The sequence below is a fragment of the Phyllostomus discolor genome, chromosome 3, assembly GCF_004126475.2.
Source record: "Phyllostomus discolor isolate MPI-MPIP mPhyDis1 chromosome 3, mPhyDis1.pri.v3, whole genome shotgun sequence".
Lineage (NCBI taxonomy): Eukaryota > Metazoa > Chordata > Mammalia > Chiroptera > Phyllostomidae > Phyllostomus > Phyllostomus discolor.
Genome location: NC_040905.2, coordinates 83,390,618 through 83,411,856, shown reverse-complemented (window position 1 = coordinate 83,411,856; position 21,239 = coordinate 83,390,618). Strand labels below are relative to the sequence as shown.

The 21,239-nt window shown below is 42.2% G+C and overlaps 1 protein-coding gene across 4 annotated transcripts in view; it reads right to left on the bottom strand.

Annotated features, from left to right (window-relative positions):
* Nucleotides 1-21,239, bottom strand: part of LOC114505034 (synuclein alpha interacting protein) — a 143,948-nt gene that overhangs the window by 58,173 nt on the left and 64,536 nt on the right. For all 4 annotated transcript variants that reach the window (XM_036020692.1, XM_028522904.2, XM_028522913.2 and 1 more), the window contains exon 2: nucleotides 7,841-7,943. In XM_036020692.1, the coding sequence (XP_035876585.1) occupies nucleotides 7,841-7,897 (57 nt within the window). In that variant the 5' untranslated portion in view covers nucleotides 7,898-7,943. The remainder of the gene's footprint in view (nucleotides 1-7,840; nucleotides 7,944-21,239) is intronic.

Below are 21,239 nucleotides of genomic sequence, written 5' to 3'. Positions count from 1 at the left end.
TGACTTTCACATTGGGCTATGGGGATCTCTGGCCACCCTAGGTATTGTTCAGTCCTGAAAAGCTTTTTGGCCCTTACTCCTGAAAGCTGGAGCCAGTTGGGTGAACAAACAGACATTACTCAAACAATAATGAGCCACAGAGAATGAAAGCACTAAACTCCCAAGCACACTTTCAAGCTCGAGACTTTTAAACAAGGTCCCAGTTAGTTTTCCAAAGAAACAATTAAGCCAGTCATCCAAACAACTATCCTGAAGTTCATGATTTTTCACACAGCTTTCCAAACTTTAAGCAGATATCTCAACAGAAATGTGTACAAGAAAAGCTGGTACTGAAAGCACAGATACACTGCTGAAATGAGTTTTTCAGAAACAATATTTTTCTAAGATGCTGACCTCCTTCTCCAATGACTTCTTCCAATTCAGGAAGGGAGTCCTAACTTCACACCCTCCACAGCAGATGGTGCCCCACTGCCCCTGCTCCGAGGACATGGTACCAACAGTCCAGCCCTTCACTTCCAGCTCTGCTGTGCTCAGGTCTCCTTCCCTCCAGCCACTCTCAATGTCGTCGGCTCTCTGCTCTGACCCCATAAACATAAACAGGCACCCCCACCACCTCAAGACATGCTGCCTCTCCAACCGGCCATGAACTTTCCTGCTCTTGTGTTCACTGACATTTTTTTCAAAAGAATTGTCTTGGTTTTTGTCTCTACTTTCTCACCTCTGTATTCTCTTTACCACTACATGTCTTCTGTCCCTCACAGACACCGCTCTTACTATGGACACCAATGAGGCTCAGCTACACAATCCTGTGGATACTCTTTAACCTTTTTCTTTATAATGGCCTATTTCCCACTACTGACCACCTCCTTCTTTAAATTCTTTAAGTCTCGCACCCCTTTTTGGTTCCATTAATGTTCCTCCTGTATTTCTGAAAACTGCTTTCCAGTCTCTTTTGTAGGAGACTCTTTCTCCCCCACCATGGGAGACTCGCTTCTGCACAGTTACTTTCTTGAAACGTTCTTCTCTTTCCACATTCCTTGTTTCCTGGGTGACTGCACCGACTCCCACAATTTCAACAACTACCTTCCCGTAGGGCAGATACTGGTCATCTACATTTTAATACTTTCATCCCAGTCTACCTCAAACACATTTCTTTCCACCATTCAGATTACATTAAATAAACTTATTACAAATAATCCTATTGTTAAATACATTTGATTTTTGCTCTTGTTCCTTGTTTTTATCCTATTGTCCAAGAGGCTTTCTTTTAAAATTAATAAAATAGATTATTTTATGTTACAGCATTGCTTGGGATTGGCATTTGGGAAGTACCATAGAAAGAGCATGCAGGAGCTCCTCTACTGCAGCACTAATGTGTGTAGTCAGGCAGAGGAGGCAGTTCTACACTGGCTAAGGCAGTGAGATCACAGCACTCGGCGATCCCCCTCTACTGTCAGGAGTGTTCACGAATGGGGAGAGACCTGGGTCAACAGGGATGGCCAAAGGGCCCAGGAGTCATTTTCCATACAGTGGTGTCATATATGTTTTCTGCAGCTACACTGCACATACTATATCCTGGCTTCGTCATTTCCTGACTAACTAATCGTAGTTACTTCAGCTCTGAATACCAGTTTTCACCTGTAAAACAGGGGATAATGATATCTACAACAGAATGTGGCTGTGAAGATTATGAGCTAATAATGCAATACAAGGTGAACAGTATCTGACGCCTAGTAAGTGTTCAAGAAAATGTGACTATTGTTATTATTATTAGTTAAATTGAAAGTATCAAAAATGAGTATTTAAAAATGAAGCCAAAGTAGTGGTAACTACTGATGCCAAAAATACAAATTATAAAAGAATTACAAAAGAAATGTACCTTGCAGTAGGGCAGATGGCTTGATGTAATAATTATTCAACTTCAGTGAAGGCCTAGTTTTAATTGTGAACCAATAATCAATCACCATCAAAATATAAAGACTGCCTGTCAAGGATGGAGTTCAATATTGTAATTAAATGTGACCTACCATGAAGTTAACCTGACATTTCATAATCTGCTTCTGTGTAATCACAGGGTACTGTAAACTGTGTGAGAACACAGGCCAAGTCTGTGTCATTCACCCCAAGCCTAGAACCATACTGAGCACACTGGAAATGCTTAATAAATATTTGTTGAGTAGATTGGCACAAAATCTAGTTACACATATGAGGAAAGTGTTTGTGTAAAAACCCCAAATCGCCAATCTAATAAATGCCGTGACCCTTAGGCAAGATAAGAACTTCAGGGCTATAAGATAAGAGAAAAGCAAATATAAAAATCTGACAGTTTCCCATTGTTCTTGGAAAATGCTCTATCCATGAAGTTGCCCTCTACTTTCTTAGGAAGGGCTCTCTGGTCCAAGATTTAGAGCTGGGAACCTGGGTTCTAGCCCTGGGCTCTAACACTAAGTATAGGACATGAATTTACAATTCCTCTCATCTGGATTAGATTACTCCTAATGCCTTTTCGAGCAGAAGTTAAGAAAGCCAGGTAAGACATAGGACATATGGGATTAGAACAAGGTGTGAAGCTTTTAATAATGAGGGCTGGAAAAGGAGTGATGAGAGGTAATTTAGACTTGAATACAGGACATCACAGAAAAAGAATGTGTGAACAGTTAATGAAACTAGATCATACTGAGAAGCATTAACAAAAGTTTTAATATAGGTAAGAAAGAGCAGGATGGCTACCACAGAGAGAAGGCTGATAGACAAGGCTGAAAGGGGTGGAGGCAGCCAGGTGCCCCGTGAAAGGAAGCACAGAAGGAAGCATAACAGGATCTCACTCAGGCAGGTTCCTTGCCAGAAAGGTGTGGCAAGCCCCGTTTATTGTACCTTTAATATCTCTGTACTCTCTGTTGCACCTAAAATCAGGGTGACAGCTGTATTCCTTACCTACCCAACTCTCTGCCTGAGTCTACTTGATAAGCAATATAGGCCCTTTCTCAATGTCTCCCACTGCTGTGAAATGGCTCTTCATCAAAATGCAATGAGATTTGGGGGCTATCAACAAATTGAGTAGAGTAAAACGTGGTGCACACAAAACAGGGGTGGGCAGGTATTTTAGTGCAACTGAAGCCTGATCTGTAGGATGGAAAAATGTGAAAACTCATTGCATCCTGTGTTTGCCATAGAATTAATTTTTCTAGCAGACAGCAGTTCAGGAACCTCAGGAAAATTAATCCACATAATTCTGTGCTATTACTCTAGGGTTCAAGGGCTTGGGTCAAAGGGGAGGTACAGGGGAAGGACACATTTATCTTGATCTCATTTGACTTGCACAAAAAATAGGTTATGCAATTACCGAAGAAAGGCCAACTTCCATCAAAGTTGTAGTCACACTAACACAGAAAGTGACAAAAGGGCCTGTTCAGGGTAACGGAGCACTTTTCTCAGCTGCATTTGTCTGTGTGCCCATAAGCATGTGTGCACTTACATATATGTATACATGTAGGCGTATGTACATGTGTGCATGCGTGTGCGTATAAACAGGAAGGTATTTATATACATACAAAATTTCAAAATTTCTCCGCAAAATCAGAGCACCAGGTACATATGATCATTATCGTTTTATAGATGGGAAAGTTGAGGATCAATGAAATTAAGAGATTCACCTAAGTTCTCTCCAGCCTGGTCTACTTTATCTATTTGTCATTTATGCCAAGTACATTAGTTCCAAAAAGCTATTTGCAGTTGTGTCAGTGCCTATTTGAGGGTAGTGATAGGTGAGATGGCCAGTCTACTCTACACAACTAAGTTACTCAGAAGGGGGAGAACAATGTGGTCAGAGTCCTGTGTTTAAATCCTCCTCCTGCCCCTTTCATATCTGTAACCTTGTGAAAGTCACACGACGTCTCTAAACCTCATGTTCTTCATTTGCAAACAGGGGATTAAAACAGGGTCTGCCTTGCAGAGTTGATGGGAGGCTTAACTAAAATAACCGAGTCAAAGAGTTCGTGTGACTTGTGGCACGGGCAACCTCTGATGGCTTGGAGTCGGGCTCTTCAGTGCATCCACGGTTCGAACTCTGCTTTATTCAGTCCTGTGCAGACTATTTTTGAGATTGGCAAATTTGCCACTCTTAATAAATATGCCATGGCTACTAAGGACCAGAAGATAAAACAGTCTTCCAGAGCATTTTTTGCTTCTCAGGCAGAGGGCTCTGGCTTCCATTGGAGTAAGGAGTCCCTAAGCCCATTTGCAGTGACAGAAAGGCCCCACTCTGACCCTTTGTGTTTATGTGTCGTCATCCCTCCCTCACACATCTGCAGTTATTGCACAACGTTCTGCCCTTCTCGATGGCAGGATTACAAGAATGTATAGTTTAAACCCTGCGTTTTGCAAAGGATGAGCATTATTTTCAAGTCTGGGAAACTTCAAAATATTTAAGTGCCTTCTGTGTTTTGTCTCATCGGGGTAACAGCAAAAAAGTTCTAGTTTTTTTTTTTTTTTTTTTTTTGTACCATTATATAGCTTGTGTTTTAATTAAAACAAGATCCAGGCTTATGACTAGAGAAAAAATCATGGACTAGAAAGCCTAGGGCTATGGCTGGAGAGGAAGAAGAGCAGTTTTAAACTTGAGCATCTTTCTGGTGAACATCTTTTCCAAACGCATTACTCATTACCCTTCCCGCTCATGCCACTTGACCAGGAAAGAGGCTTAGGGCTATCTGAGGTGGAGGTTCATAGAATCCTAATAATAAAGGCACATTTATGGGATACTACATTTCTCTTTATGCCAGTAAATTAACAAATTGAACATATCTTCATTGTTTCAATGTTAGCATTGGAATAATCTCCATGGTGCCCCAAAACAGCTATAACATTTATTGCTTCTAGTTCACCTAAAAAGGCCGGGACAAAGTCATTTCAATATTTAAGAGGTTATCTCTGCTGCTCTCACATGAAAACATTGTGTAGGAACAATATGACTCTGGCACACTTAGGCCACTGAACCTGCATTGGGCTGAACTACAATAAAATAATCTATGATGTTATAGAGGTTGCCAGTCAAATTCAAGCTTCTTTAGTTTCATGTGGGTAAACAGAGGCTAGAATTGCTCATCCCCAGCATTATCAACATCTTAGGCCAGATAATTCTTTGCTGTAGGAGATTTTCCTGCGCACTTTAGGTTGTTTAGCAGCATCCTTGGTCTCTGCTCACTAGATGCCAGTAGCATATCCCTAGTTATGACAACCAAAAGCATCTCTAGGTATTGCCAAATGTTCCCCTGGAAGGTGAGTAAAATCATCCTTATGGGGACCACTGCAATAGACTATTTTCATCTTGGAGAAGCAGTCAGTACTGCAGCTAAAAGTACAAATTCTGGAGATGAAGTATTCCTAACTAAGTAGGTGACTGTGGACATGTCATGTCACATCCCAGGCTTTGGTGTCCTCACATGTTACATGGAGATGGTAATAAGCACCTTCTTCAGAGGATGATTGCAAGAACTGAACCAGATAATGCCTGTCCCATAGCAAGTGCTCAGTGAATGGCAGCCATTATTCTTGTTTCAACAGTCCTATATACTTTCATTTTTTCCTTCTGATATAAGTTTAAATGTAGGTCAAAGACCCAAACAATAGATCATAATTAAAGGGGGAGGTTTGAGTGGAGTTACACAATTACAGATGGATATCTTTATTTAGGTTTCAGAGTGGTCAAGTTGTAGAAACTCAACTATTGTATAATCCTGTATCCCAACTTGCTAAACATCTTCAGTTATTGCTTAACATATTTTATTATCTTTTAAGTGGAGATTCCTACTTCAGCAAAATAATGGGCTGCTGCCAGAGGATTCTTCCATAAACACAACTGCTCTATTGTAGTGTTTAAAAAAAAGGCTTGACATGATGCCTGGCCTTTTCCCTTGAGTTCTTTCTTCACATCGGTCATATAAATATTATTGTATTATTCATTGAAATGATAACAAAAGCTACCATTTTAAGAGCAATTTACTGAGTGCCAAGCTGAGTGCTTCACATACATTATTTCACTCAATCCTAAAAAAAAAACCCAAAACAGAAACACAACAAACAACAAAAAAATCTTAAATGTTAAGTCGATATCTCAGAGAAGTGAGGTTAAGGTGCTCCAACCAGCAATGTTCAGAATAGGTCTAGAGCCCAGACTGGTGCCTTCAGAGCCTTCGCTTTTGAATTGTAACTGCACTATCAAAGCTCAGAGAGTCCTAAATTCCTGATCACAACACAAGTTCCCTTTCTAAAACAACTTTCTAAAACAACTTCCTCCCTACCTGCTCCTCCTAATGTTATCACTCATTTGCTTTGCTCTTCCTTGCTCAGCTCCAAACACCTTGAAGGGAGTGGTCCTAGAAGAACCATGTTCTGGATGCTTTTAAGTCAAGCATACTAATTTAAAGTGAGAGAGAAGACAGAAAGATATTGCAGAAAGGAAGAAACTCACTTCACATTGGTCTTAACAAGGATTAATAAAAATAGCCTGGAAGCAGAGGTATGGAAAGGCTGGATTCACCTTTCCCTGGTACAAAGACTCATCCAAGGTGAAAACAGACCATTCATCAAACTCATCCCAATATTTCAATCCTTGTACACAGTATGCAGATTTTATTTAAAAATGATGAGTAATGGGGAGGACTAATGCTGCTTGCTGGAGGCATGTTAAAGTAAGCTTATCTTTTTTGAGACAATTTCTAGCTGTGACCCAAAGTGCTATGCTATGGAGAGATCAATAGAACGTAAGAGCAGAAGTTGTGTCCATCTGCCCCTGTGGCTGCTGCTGCCACTGTGGCTTCCGCTGCTGCTACAGCCCCGGCTATGAATGAAGCAAAGAGTCAAGGGAGTTTCGGGGAGTTGTATAAGGATGTGGGTGAGGATCAGGTGATTAATCACTGAAAGCAACCAGCTCAGCTAGCTTTATTTGTGAAACAAGGAAAGAAAGGCTTACTTCTTTTTTTAAAAAAAAAGGAAGGAAGGAAGGAAGGAAGGAAGGAAGGAAGGAAGGAAGGAAGGAAGGAAGGAAGGAAGGAAGGAAGGAAGGAAGGGAGGAAGGAATTGTGACCTTGGAGGTTCTGAGAAGTTAAGTCAGATGACTAGTTCAGAAACAGCAACCTTCTCCCCATTCCCTGGGAGCCCAATTGGCTGGGAGGGCGTGAGGCAGAACTGATTGTGTGGCCTAGGATCAGGGACAGTCAGCTCTAAGCAGCATGCACACAGAGGACCCGTTCGGAGCAGCCATGACTTCTGAGAAGTCCGATAGCCTACAGGATGAAGCAGGGCCTCAGAGGTCAGCTGGTCCAGTCCCTATCCATGCATGACTCTTCCTCACCATTTCCAACAAGCATCCAACCTATGCTTTGAAGCCTGCAGTGACTGGAAGGATTCCTCTTACTGTTCACCAGTTACTAACGTGGCCACCCTTCAGTCCACGTGCTTGTAAGCACTGGAGGATGCTGGATGTGCCGTAGCCAGTCATACAAAGAGAATTAACATCCATAGGGTTAATTATGTGCATAAATAACTCTATGAAAATGCTCACTATCTGCAGGTACTTTATACTCAGTGAATAATGTTGGCAACAATGAGAGAGATTAGGAAAAGTTACATGCTTTTCACACCCGAGCTCACACACAATTAAGTAGATTCACTTCTTGGTCCAGGAGACCCCCCCAACCACACTTTGCCCCACAGGATGTCTGCTGTCAAGTTCTAATGTGGTTGGAAGAGTTCGGGATATACAGACTATAATAGAGAAAGCAACCCATGTAGGCAAAGGCATAATCTCCTGAAAGTATTACTTTTGAGTAGTAATACTTACAGATATGTCGTCACTGAAGTCAATTTCATCCAAATCAAGGTATTCAGGGGCTTCCATTATTCTTCTTTGCACATTTTGAGTAAGGTCAAATGTTTATAAATTCCTGGACAAGACAGAAAAGAAAGGCAAAAGGGTAGGTTGTTTTATAAACAAAAACTCTGTCTATATTTGAACAAACAAAATGAAAAAGCTGATTGGTGCCAGTGCTGCCTTTGAGTGCATTTCCTTTCTTTGAATGTCCCCCTCCTGGCCGGCTTCCCAGACATGTTAGGCACAGCTCCTCCGGCTCCCAGGGTGGCTCCCCAGTGAGCACCTGGGGTCCTTGGCTTCACTTCACTCGTGCCTTCTTGTCTTTTCTGAGCACTAGCTCAGGTCAACTCATCCCCTGCGATCCGTACTAGGATGGCGCCAGCCCATACCCAGCACAGAGGACAACCTGGGGGGAAACAGGCTGCGGGCAGGCATGGGGTGCCCTGCCACCTCAGGAAGGCCGCACACAGATGTGAGTGTGGGTGCATCCCTGGATGCGTGCACAGAGCAGCGCACACTGGATCACCACGGAAATAACACAAGTAAAGACAGACACCGACTAACAACCAGTTATGGATATTTCAGAATTTGAAGCACAACCTCCAATTCATTCCTCAAAAACATTTTTAAAAGAGGCTCTAAGTGCAGATTTAAACCACAGAGTTATTACTGCATTGCCCCTGCGTCTCACAGCTCTGCCCAACGGTGCCAGAGTGACCTGACGCAGGCGCCAGAATGTCCTCAGTCAGCACTCGCCTCGGGGCTGCCTGTGGCAACTCTTTAAATCTGTCAAGAAGATACATCACCTCCCAGTTCATTTTCTCATCACTTATCATCATCACCATTGGCGGTGGCAGTGGCACCCACAGATGTCAGGAACAGAAATACAGACCTCCTGGCAGAGCCTTCGTGTGCAGCTATCTTCCCCGGAGCCAACTCTCGGAGAGCGAGAGATTCCATTTCCCCTAACTTGTCTTTCTGATTATAAAAACTGCCTATGTACTCAGACTTGTGGAGTAACTTGTTTTTTGCCTCCAGTCAAGGGGTACTTTGCAGATGAATGAGGAATACATTATTGGAAAGTAAACATAAATCTAGGCCAATGAAAATGAGTTTATCAATATAAGATCAAGAATGTAAAAATACCTTTTATTTTTAAAAGAAAACTTACCCTGAAGGCATTGTTTCTCATTGTAAGGTCTTTTTAAAGCTCTACAAATAGTAGAATTACAATAAAGTGGGGAAAGAATCACTTGCCATCCCATGCATCAAACCCATCACTTGGTTTAATTTTCAGTGTTTCCTCCCTTTCTCTTCCCACATGCATGCACTCTTTTTCATGTATTTTAAATTATAGCAGATGTAGAATTAGTCCACGAAATGATTAGGAATCCTATTGCCATGTTCAAGTGAGATTATCCATCTAGAATAAATATTGAAACTTCTTCTGACATCACAGTAAGGTTTAAAATAAAAACATAAAAACACCAAAGGGTCGCAGGTTCGATTCCCAGCCAGGGTACATTCCTGGGTTGCAGGCCATAACCCCCAGCAACCACACATTGATGTTTCTCTCTCTCTCTCTATCTCCCTCCCCTCTCTCTCTAAAAAAAATAAATAAATAAAAACTTAAAAAAAATAAAACATTATAAAATATATGTATAGCCAGTAATTTTATTATTTATAGAAATCTAAAAATAAGTTCTTAAGCAAATTGCTTATTACAAAAAATACATCACTTTTTCTCTAATTCTCATGAGGCTTTTCACTGAAACCATTCACACTCATACTTGCAAATTATTCAAAATAGTCTCTTCCACTCTGGTGGATTCTGAGACAACCCAGGATCTTTGGATGCCAGCTTGTCAGCTAACAGACTTTTTTCCCAATCCAATCTCTTTTCACTAAGTCTTTTCTCCACAATGACTTGTTGAATTATAGACTATTTCCATGGCTTTGGCAAATGCAGCGATGGTGCCAGGTGCGGGATGGGGTACAAACAAATTAGCACCAGAAACAAGGAAACATGGAGAGATGCAGCAGAGAAAGATGCGTCAAAGTGGGGACCGAGTGGATCTTTACACGCATGGAAATACAAAACTAAATGCAAAATGCACGTGAACATATCTTCCCCAAGCAAAGTAACAAATAATCAGTGAGCAGCAGTCTGAGGTGTTCTGACAGAATATACTCAAGTGCAGCCATTTCATGGAACACATCCAGTGGGTACTGTAAATCATGGAAGCAGAAAGCCTTTACCTTTGTACTTGGAGGATGACAGTGAGACTCTTTATTCTACAGTCCAGAGCACAAGAGTTACAACAGTTCCAGCCCATTACCGGAAGACCTGAGCTACTGCTCACATTTATCTCAGTGGGAGGGATGGTGCGGCCTCAGACTAAGGGGTCCTAGGCACCCAGGATGCTCCTTTACTTCCTAATGAACCTCCATGAGGAGCCATCTCCTTTAAGATGCCTTATTCTATGGCCCAGTTCCTTTGGTCTGGTTTCAATGCTTCTTTTTTGCAAGGTGCCACTTTGAAAGTATTATATTCTCATTTATGATGTGCAAAAACCCCTATGGTTCACCAGTCTCCGCCACATTAATTGCTTCTTTTTGGTTGGGGGGTGAGTTGTCCCATGGCATTACCTCTTCCTTCCTCAACTGCCCATCTACTGAGCACCTGGCCCCCTGGGGTACCCCCATCTGAGAAATTCAGCATACAAAGGGAAGGGATGAGGTCAGGTTAGAGCAGCTGCTGCACATAATCCAACTGATAAGGACAATGAGCTGGGCTCTGGGCACTTTTCTTACCCCGCTCTTTTGTCAGTGCTCCACCCCACACACCAGCGCACCGTGGGAACCAGTAAGCCCCGCTTCTGACCCAGGACACATGGGCTATGGTGGGACGTACAGCTGTAGGGGTCTGCCCCAGAGGCTATGAGCTGAGTCTGGTCCACAGATATGATGTGTTTGGCCCTAGCAGTGTTTCAAAAATAATCAGGTCAGTTGCTAACATGCAGATCTTGGGTGATTTCACATTAAATCTGGAGTTTTGGCTTCATTTAAAAAATATCTGAAGCTGTGGCAGCACAGGTCCACATCCCACATGACAAGCGTTGATTTCCACGGAGCTGAGCGGCCCCTACCTGTCCAGGGGGCCTGCTCCCCAGTTTCCCAGCTCTGCTCCCATCTGCTTTCCTCATTGCCAGGTGCTGCCTGGCCTTGGGGACATCTGAGTGCTGGACCCTCCAAAGGAATTCAGTTTTAAATAATACCACTTTTTTTTTCTTTTATTGGAGCCTCCTGCCAAATAATGTTTTCTTCATTTGTATTCTAAGATTGAATTTGTATTCTAAGATTGTTTCAAATTCTCACACTGCAATAGCAACAAAATAAAATTTCTTACAAATTAACCAGCATGTTACAATTTGTGCTTTTACAGGACCTTCATTCTCCAAGTATTAGAAAAAGAAAGCCTTTGGGGACATACTAAAACATTATGAGGTGGAGACTCTGTTTCCCACCCTGTACAACTGGAGGAAGGAAGGGCCCTTGTGTTGTTGTGATTGGCACTGTGGGTTTGCATGGTGCCACTTCACTGCTGGGGGCAGAGGGGAAAGGCGGAAGCTGTGTGCCAAGGGCAAGCCCAGAAAAAGACTGAAGCCATCTTTCATCAGACCAGACCAGCAGCTTGGACGCAAGAGGACTGACCTTACTCAAGACCATCAAGAGTGAGTTTACGCCTAAGTGAAAAATATTTTCAGCCTCCTCAGAAAGGGCAGTCTGGCTTAAAATCCTTTACCATGAGGTTTTATTGCTCTGCATCATAGCTGGCCCTGGGCCCTCGGGATCTCAGGACCCTGTCACTGATCCTTTGTACTGCACCCCACCCTATCAGCCCTGGCCCTACTTGTCCCAGGTTCACCAAGGTCCCAAAGGCTGTCTTTTGATTTGCCACCCTCCACCCTCTACCACCCGGCACACCACCCACAAGGTCTGCCTACTTTCAGCGCTGTCAACCTATTGTCATTATTGCAATCCATCTCAGTTGGTCTTTCAACGTCTCTTCACTGATGCTGGAGATTTTTAATCCATTATTTACTTAGGTAGGAATGCTGTGTGTTTAAATTTTTTATAGGGGGTAGAGGTGAAGATGGAGGTTGGACAGAGGGTGAGAGTAGAGAAAGGTAAAGGGAGTGTTTTATAATAGGTTAGTGCTACCAATTTGGGTAGAGAAATTTGTAGGGAGGGAAAGAATAAAAATACTTGGATGTGCAGACAGACGGCTAGGTGGTGGGACCTGTATGCTGTGCAGAATATATGGGCGATGTTTTAGCCCCATCTTTTCATGTTCCCAAAGCACTGGGAGAGACTTTCCAAACTCCAAACTAATGCTCCAGTAGAGAAAACAAAGAACAAAATAATCAGCCTCAACTATACACAATGTCGGCAGGATTTTTCCTACTCTCACTGAGTGTTGATAAACTGCCAAGAACAGAAGTCCCTCCAGTGCCTGTAAAAGGATTCGGGAGGGGCTCGTAGCCCTAATGGGTCTATCAACACCATGTCACCTTCTCATGAGGGGCCTCAGTGATGGCCCAAAAGCTTCCTTTAAGGGAAGATTCAATTTGGGAAAGAGCTCAAAGCAACTATGGGTCCAACTGGATAATAAAAATCAGACAAGCAATTTAAAAAATAGTCTGCCCCTCTAGTAGTCTGATGTTCAGGTGATATTTTAATTTTTTTTTGTGACTTGAAAACTGACCCTGAAAATAATTCTAAATGGAGTCTTCCAAAAATCTGTTGGGTGATGGCAGCATCAGTGGAAAAAGTTTGGAGTGGCCAACAAAATTTCTTTGAGAAACTACCCTCATTTTACATACACATTCTGGTGTGCTTGGCTCAATAATAAAAAAAAAAAGGCTTACTGATTTGTGACTACAGTCACATATCACATAAATTGCTCTACTGAAATTCTTCTTAAAATGAATTGCCTCACTCTATTTTACAAGGAGTCAGCACGGACTCATTCTGAAGGCTCATGTTACACAGATTTCTCCTTTTCTGCCAAAGTCACTATTGCTACATTCACCAGTAAACTATGAGGGCCAGTAATTAAAAGTAAGTTAAGGCTTGTCAAAATAAATGAACAGAGTACATTTGGTGATGAGGTAACCTCAATCGATTTGTATTACAGCTCCTCTTCACTATTTAACTCACCAATACATGGGGAAACACAGCAGCTCCCTACAGCCCGACACACAGACACACAGACACACAGACACAGAGCCAAATTTGTACTGGGATAAATTTTCAGCTCAAAAGCCTGCCCATAGATACTGGACTGACTTTCTTTAACAAGAGCTTTTAAAAAAATCACAAACTAAGTACCGGAATGCTTGGGTGGAAAAAAGTGGAATATATGAAATGTTGTCCCCAGTTGGCTCAGTAGCTTGGCTGGCAAGGAAGCAACTCATTCCAAATGTTGGATTCAGTTTCTTTCACTCTTTGATTCAGCAGTGGCCAGAAGCATGGCTGTCACTAAATGTCTAGTCCTGAAGCAGAAAAATAATACAGGCAAGAAACTTCTACTGGAAAGAAGCAACTAAAGGAGAGCCAAGAAGCACACATGAGGAGAAAGAGGGAAAGCACACACACTGTCTAGATTTCCTTCACGTCTTCATTTACGGAGTATTGCTATGTGTGCACGCTGGATGAGACATACACTGCTCTCCACTCCTGCACGGGGCATACAGCACAAAGGAGACAGACAAGAGAACAAGCCATTGCAATACAGTGCGGTCCTTGCCAAGACAAATAAATGCACAGGAGTCTGAGACACCTGACCCAGACCTTGGTGATGAGGGAAGTCTGCCTAACAGAAGGGAGGTCTAAGCTGAAAGCTGGAAGATGAGGGTATGAATGCTGAGGGAGTGGCAGGGCTAGAAGGCAGTGTTCCAGGTAGTAGTTATGTTAGATAGGCGAGTCTCAAGGATCTCAAGGTCCACATGGTTCTTAATAAACGCTGTTCTTGCTGTGTTAAAATGCAGCACAGTATTTTGCAGATGCAGCTTTAATCCCATGAGCCTAAGCAGAACCCAACCTGATAAGTTTAGCCCACTGCCAAGAAGACATCGACGTGTGATTAACCAAATCGAGTATCTAAGCAATGGCTATGCCTCCCTTCTGGGAGACAGAACTTTTCCATGTGATCCCCTCTGTTTTATTTGCTGCAAGTAAATAAAAGTACCTAAGGTCAAGCAGGTCTTGACCTTTTTTAATAGAACACCCCCAAGACGTGAACCCCTTGAGTTTGGTGATGGTTACAGTATGGGCAAAGGCTGAAATTCTGAAACAGAATTTCCAGAAAGATGAATAACACTGATTCAGCACCTATTGCTCTTTTTTTTTTTCCTACAAAAGAAAGGGGTCTTGAAGCGGGAGGCCCAAGCTGGGGTGATAGCAGGGGTGCTGGGGGCAGTATTTCCGAAACCAGAGTGTAAACAGAGCACATCTTCTTGGATTACCAAATTCTCTGGCATGGTTGGAAGAAATACAAATGAAGGTTTGGTATCAAACAGGAGACTCCAATGAAATACACTGCGCCTGCAGCAGCTCCTGAGGGAGGGGGGTTTCTGTGAGCAGCCACAGAAACATTCATGAAGCGAAGCCCTGCACCAGGGTCTGGGTTTGGGTGCTTTTACATATACTCTCTTATTTATGTTTCACAAAGACCTTGAGAGACGAATATCTTTATTATATCTTTTGTGGGGACAAGAAAACCAAGGCTCAGAGAGGTTCTGTCATGGCCTCACAGACACACAGCCAGGACTTCTAATGATAAATATGCTTTTCTCCCTTATTTCAGCTTGCCACAACTTCAGTGGAATAGTAACAGCTTACCTGCATCAAGCATTTTATTATTTTTCAAATCACGTTCAGTATTTTTTAATCTGACCTTATTCATTACAACTCTGTAAGGGAGGCAGAGGAAGTATAGTGTGATTTGCAATCATATTCTAACTATTTTATAGATGGCAAAAAGCAGAAAATGTTTTAGCCAAGGTTATGTACTACCATGTAGGGGCAATGCCAGCTCAGACAATCTACTCCCCAATAACAAGTTCAGAGCCCTTCTGATTCACCCCCCGCCCCAGATTTCTCTGAAGCATGGGCATGTCTTTGAACCACAGAGGTCAGAACTCTATGGACATTCTATGCCCTGAATTGCACTGCTTTCAGTGTCCAACAACGCTAAATAAATTGCTCTTTCCTCTCTCCGGCAGAGTCTAAATAGAAATGGTAGACGTGATCATCATGAGAGAAAAGTGTATAGGCCTCTGTGTCCCTAACATACCTTGCCCACAGGTATCCCAGAACTAGTTAGGGAAACATTATATTTCATAGCCAGTTGGTTTAATCCTTCAGTTTCATCTTTAGAGAAAATCTGATTATAACCATCTTTCCTTGTATCTTATTAAAAAGCACTGCACTAGAAAACTCATTCTAGAGATGAGGACTGAGCTGAGAAATCCCGATAAAGGCTGCTGGCCTTTTGGTAGTGTGCAGCCCTAGCTCATAGCGTAAAATTCTTACAAATGATTTGGGGGTCAATTTCATTATTTCTAAAATCTAAATACTGAGAATGAACCAACTTATACTACTTGCTCAGAGCTTGAAAAGATCTTAATTTTTAAGCATAGAGGCAGAAGTACTTTTAAATTTGTGCATGTGTGATTCATAGTAAGTTTAATATTTAAAATCATTTAGGAAAGAGGGAAGAAAAACTCATGCTCATAGTAGCTGCATAGAGAATTAAAAAGAAGGTACAATAGGATATATATATATATATATACACATAAACACAAGAAAAAATATATTGTATTCAGTTCTGGATGCTATTTCTTAAGGCCGAGGGTAAACTGGAATGCACCAAGACACAGTAAGGAAAACTCTGTCTCATGTAGCACAGCTAAGGGAATGTCTGACTTGGAGAAGACAAAAGCATTCTTCCCTTGCCCTATGAATCCAAAGAGCCATCGGGTAAAAGGAGAATTTGACTTGAAGGGTAGATATTAGAGGAAATCTCAGGGGTGCTGATCTCAGCAGACTTCCCACTAATAACACATGAAATGGGCTGATGTGGAGTGGGCGACACGCTACAAGATCATAACCACCCTGATAAAACTTGTTCGTAAAGAGGTCTGGAGGGACCCTCTGAGGGAAAAAGATGAGAATCATGTACTGGAAGAATAACCACAGGACCTTCTAATTCAAAGATTCTGTGCAGTCTGAGATGGCAGTGGAAACACCCCTGAAGCCAAACCAGGCCCTCAGGACAGTCCTGGCCCACTTCAACCTCTCTCCAGGGTGCCGCCATGACCATCTCTGTTGAACCTTCCTTACCCTCTTTCATTTTCCATCCTGATCCCACCAGAAATGTGAATGAACTATGGAGGTTATGGAAGGGGAGGGGAGGGGAGGAGAAGAGAGGGGAGAGGGAAAGAGAAAGCAATTTTAAAGAGAGCTATGGCTCATTCCATTAAAATATGCTTTACTCTGTGTTGTAGATGAAAACTTACTGATTCCACAAGGACAAAACTATGACCTAATGTGATCCAAACAAAAAGAAAATATCTGGGAAGAAAAAGGAAACATTTCTAGCTCTAGGAAGTTGAGCCTGGGCTTAGGCCAACTGTGTCTTGCACTGGCTTCTGGAAAGAACTATGAAATAATTTGGGAACTGGATCTCTAACTCAGTTATATACAGGAAACTATCCAAATCTGAGTTCCAAATTTTTGGCACACCTGAAGTGGTCATGCTTTACTCCTGATTTTGCAAAGATTGCTTGATTTCTACAGTGGATTTGTTTGACAATTAGTATTGCAAATGTGTGGGACGCAGACAATCCTGATTCTCATTTTAAAGCAAAGTAGACACGATGGCCATGTGCACAGGGAGCATTAAAGACCACATCAGGAGTCAGTTGTCTTGGCCTCGTTCTCACACCTCTCAACATTTATGAGGACTAAACTTCTGAGCAACACTAGACCAGTGGTTCTCAAAGTTCAGCAGGCGTGAGAATCATCCAGGAGGTTTATTAAAACAGATTGCTGGGTCCAACTCCAAGAGTTTCTGACTCAATAGGTCTGGGTTGGGGCCTGAGAAGTTATATTTCTAACAAGTTCCCAGGTGATGCTGATTCTTCTGGTCCCATAACCACATTTGAGAACTACTTCCTAAGATCAATGACTTGTCCCGGTCCTGGCTACATCTGCATTTAATTAAAAGATGGTGACCCCTTCCTCACATTCCCCATCTCAACAGATGTTAACTTCATTATGCAGTATCCATGCCTAGTGTCCTTCTGATTAAACTGCCTCAGTGGACTTGACTAAGCATTTCCCATGAAGACCACCCAGAAAACGCAGGTCTTAAGTGTGTGTGTGTGATTGTGTATGTGTGTTTAATTCCCAGTGCTATACAAGGGACAGTTGTTGGCCTATGAAACCCTACGAAATTTGGGCCTGGGTTATTTTAAAATTTCCTTTCTCCATAGTTCTTCATGGCAGCAAAGATGTTCTAAGTTTCTCCTGTTAATGAGATCCAGGTTAATAGTTTTAGATGAGACCCTTTTAGAGTAGGAATCTCAATGTAGGGATATCCATTCCCCAGAACTATAGTACAATAAATCTCATGGCTACTCATGAAGAAGGAAAATGGAAAAATGTAAGAATCCAGTAATAATTAGCTTAAATTCCAATGCTTACACCACATGTATGCATCATAAGACATTTAAAATAATTATTCATCAAATCCAAATGTCTACACTGGCTAAAGGTGAAAAACCAAATCCTGCTCATCTATTTAAAATATAATTATGCTGTGCTTATTTTTATTGAATCCAAATCTAGAAATCAGATTATTATGAAGGTTTTATCAGTTCTTCCGATTAAAATGTTCTAATTTAATAACCAAAAACTGAAATAAACTCTCCGTAAAATAAAGGTCCCTTTTTTGCTGAAGTGGAGCATAGTTTGATACTCGAGTGAGTAAGCAAGCATAGTGAGCTAAATGTCTACAGTATCTGCACATCTATGCACATATACAGAGTATCATTTAGCAAACACCATGCTTTAATTCCATGTTTTTATCTAGCCCCAATTTACTAAAGATACTTAATGGAAGGAAAGTTAACAAAATATGCTTCCGTCTTGGATGAGGTGCTACAATAAAAAGTATAAAATCAGATCCCAGTATATTTAGGTAATGCATCTCCAACGTGTCAAAGCATTTCAAGAAAAACGTACGATGAAAACACGAGGTTACTGCTCGTGTTTTCCACTCCAGCTAGGAGTGTTACCCACAGTCTGAACAATGTGCTGCTTTTAACACAATACCTTACACAGAGTAAATACATAAATACTTAAAATGTCGTTTATGTTGAGTTCATATCCAAACTGTGATTATTGTTGAGTCACTTTATAACTTTCACGTTAACAATCTCGGTATTGTCCTAAACAACGAACGCTGTGATGATTATCTGTGTTCAGCTTCCAACAACTTAGTGTTCATACATCTCCTTCTTGAACAGCTTCCCTCAAATGTCTATTTTGAAAGGAGTCAATCTTTTAACCTCCCTCTCAGAAATGGTATATGATGCAGGCCATGGAAACCTTAGCTGCACCTTCCATTCTCATTCTCCATTGATTAAAACCAAAGTTTGTTTTCTTTCTTTTTCCATTATGCGTATGGAGAAAGAATAACATTTGCAAGCTGTAGTGTAGGCTTTTCCTTTTTAGCACCCCAGAAGGACACCAACTTCATTTTGTAATTCACCAACATGAGCAGGAAAGGACTGAAAGCAGAGAAGCCTGAAGAGAGGGCTGTGAGAACAGCTGGGAAAAAGACACAGGCTGCCAAGTCTTTTAAGAAATTGACTAAGATAAAGTGAGAAATCCAAAGTGGAGCAATCAGCCACATTAATAATATACTGAACTTGGCTCCTCTAAGAATTTCAATTTCTGAATCATCATCTCCAATCCAGATGTCACCATATGTCATCTTCTTTCTTTCCGAAAGGAGAACAGACATCCAGAAACAGACAAAGACTAAGCTGGCTAAAGGCAGAATATCAATCAGAACTAAAAATATTTTCCCATAGTAAAACTCTACCTGCTTGTTTCTGAAGTCAGTTAGGCAATCCACGTGAATTCTGCTGGTGGCCAAGGGGTATGTGCTATTTCCTGCATGCAAATGTTCTGATTTTTCAGTATAGATTAAGACTGGAATGTACACAGCCACACCAGCCATCCAAAGTGCCGCAACCACCTTCAAGGAAGGCTTCTGATGGTCCAGGTTTTGAGGCTCGTTTAAGGGGTGGACAGTTTGGTAAAGCTTCCAGTGGTACAGCACTGCAAAGCATAACATGAACCAGATGGCCAGTGAGGTCGTCAGGGCTGCAGTGAAGCACAGAACTTTGCAGCCAGCTGAATCCAACATGAAACCAGAAGAATAAACAATTTTCATGACATTCACCACCAAGTTTTTAATGAGGTGCACAAATATAAGACTGAAAATCAGAAGAAAAGATGTCTGCAAACGCCCAGTGATGCATTTCCTGGTGGAATAAAATAAACATGTGTTTCCAACTGAGCTCACAAGGATGAGAATGGCACAAGCGATGATCTCGAGCACGTCTGCAGATGGCATCACGGTAAATGGCAAATCGGCTGTCTCAAATGGCTTCTCTTCAGATTCAGCCAGGAGGCTTTTGGACAACTTTCAAGAGGCCTTCAGTGAGAAGATCTGTGTTTTTTAAATCCACTCTGTGCTAACAAAATCATCGACTGGTGTCAATGGTTCAAAGATGGTCTGTGACAGAATTCTGCTTGCTCCAGTGATGAGCTGCTGAAAACAGGACCATATCCCAAGACGATTCTGTGTTATCATCTCTGTGGACCTAACTATGATGATAAAGTTCTAGGTAGCATCACTTAATTAAAAGTTCTTAGCAATGTATTTATAGCACTGTAATTTCCTAGATACATTGTCATGCCACCATGAGGGAGAGAATAAAATTAAACCTGCACCAGCAAAGGAAAGGTAGCCAGAGGTTGAAGTTACCCAGTTACCCTCTTCATTCATGGGAAACAATTAAAGAGGTGGGCATGTCTGAATAACAATGAAGATTTCCAAATAACAGGGGACTTCCGGCAAGATGGAGGAATAGGTGGACGCACCGTACCTCCTCGTACAACCAAGATTAGAAAACCAATAATTTACAACAATAATTTACTATCAGAATAACACCCAGATCCAGCAGAGGATTTATCTGAATGGAAGTCGGGCAGCCAAGAAGTTGAAGTAGACGCATTCATCCGGACTGGTAGGAGAAGACTAGCCGGGCGAGCGCGGGGCTGGCTTGGGTCGGCGGCGCACGGAGGTCGGGGGAAGGTTTGGCGCGAAATCGGTGCAAAAGCCATCTGGGGGCACAAGAAGGCAGCGGTGATCCCTGAGTACGCAAGCTGCGGCTGGCAGACCCAGAGGGGTAGCGATTGTGGTCCAGGGCAGAACTCGTGGCCCAGAAGCCCAGACAAGGGTCTGAGTCCAGGGAAATGGAACTACTGCCATTGTTTTCTCCCGTCCCCGCTCCCGCTCCCGCTCCCGCCCCACCCCCACATATAACGTCACAATCTAGTGACTGGGGTGCCCAGCCCCGGTGAGCACCTAAGGCTCCGCCTCCCACCGTAACAAGAGCAACCAGACCGGGAAAAAAAAAAAAGGAGAGACAGGGGAAAAAAAATATGTTTTCAACAGAGCAGATCAGTCCCCCAGAACTCATCCTTTTGAGCGACCAAGAATTAGCCAATCTATCAGATGCGCAGTTCAAAACACTGGTGATCAGAAAGCTCACGGAACTGGTTGATTTTGGATGAAATTTAGATGAAAGAATGCAGATTACCATAAAACAGATGCAGGAAGACACGCGGAGGAGAGCCAATAGTGAAAGGAAGGAATATGAGTCTCAAAACAATACAGTGGACCAGAAGGAAGATAGAATCAACCAAGCAGGAAAGCATGATGAAATAAGAATTCAAAAAATTGAGGAAAAGATTAAGAGCATCCAAGACACCTTTAAACGTTCCAATATCCGAATTATAGGGGTACCAGAATCGGAAGGGGAAAAGCAACAGATTGAGCACATATTTGAACAAATAATAAAGGAGAACTTCCCCAATCTGGCAAAGGGAACAGTCTTCCAAGAAATCCAAGAAGCTCAGAGAGCCCCAAAGAAGTTGGACCCAAGAAGAAACACACCAAGGCACATCATAATTACATTAGCCAAGGTAAAAACGAAGGAGA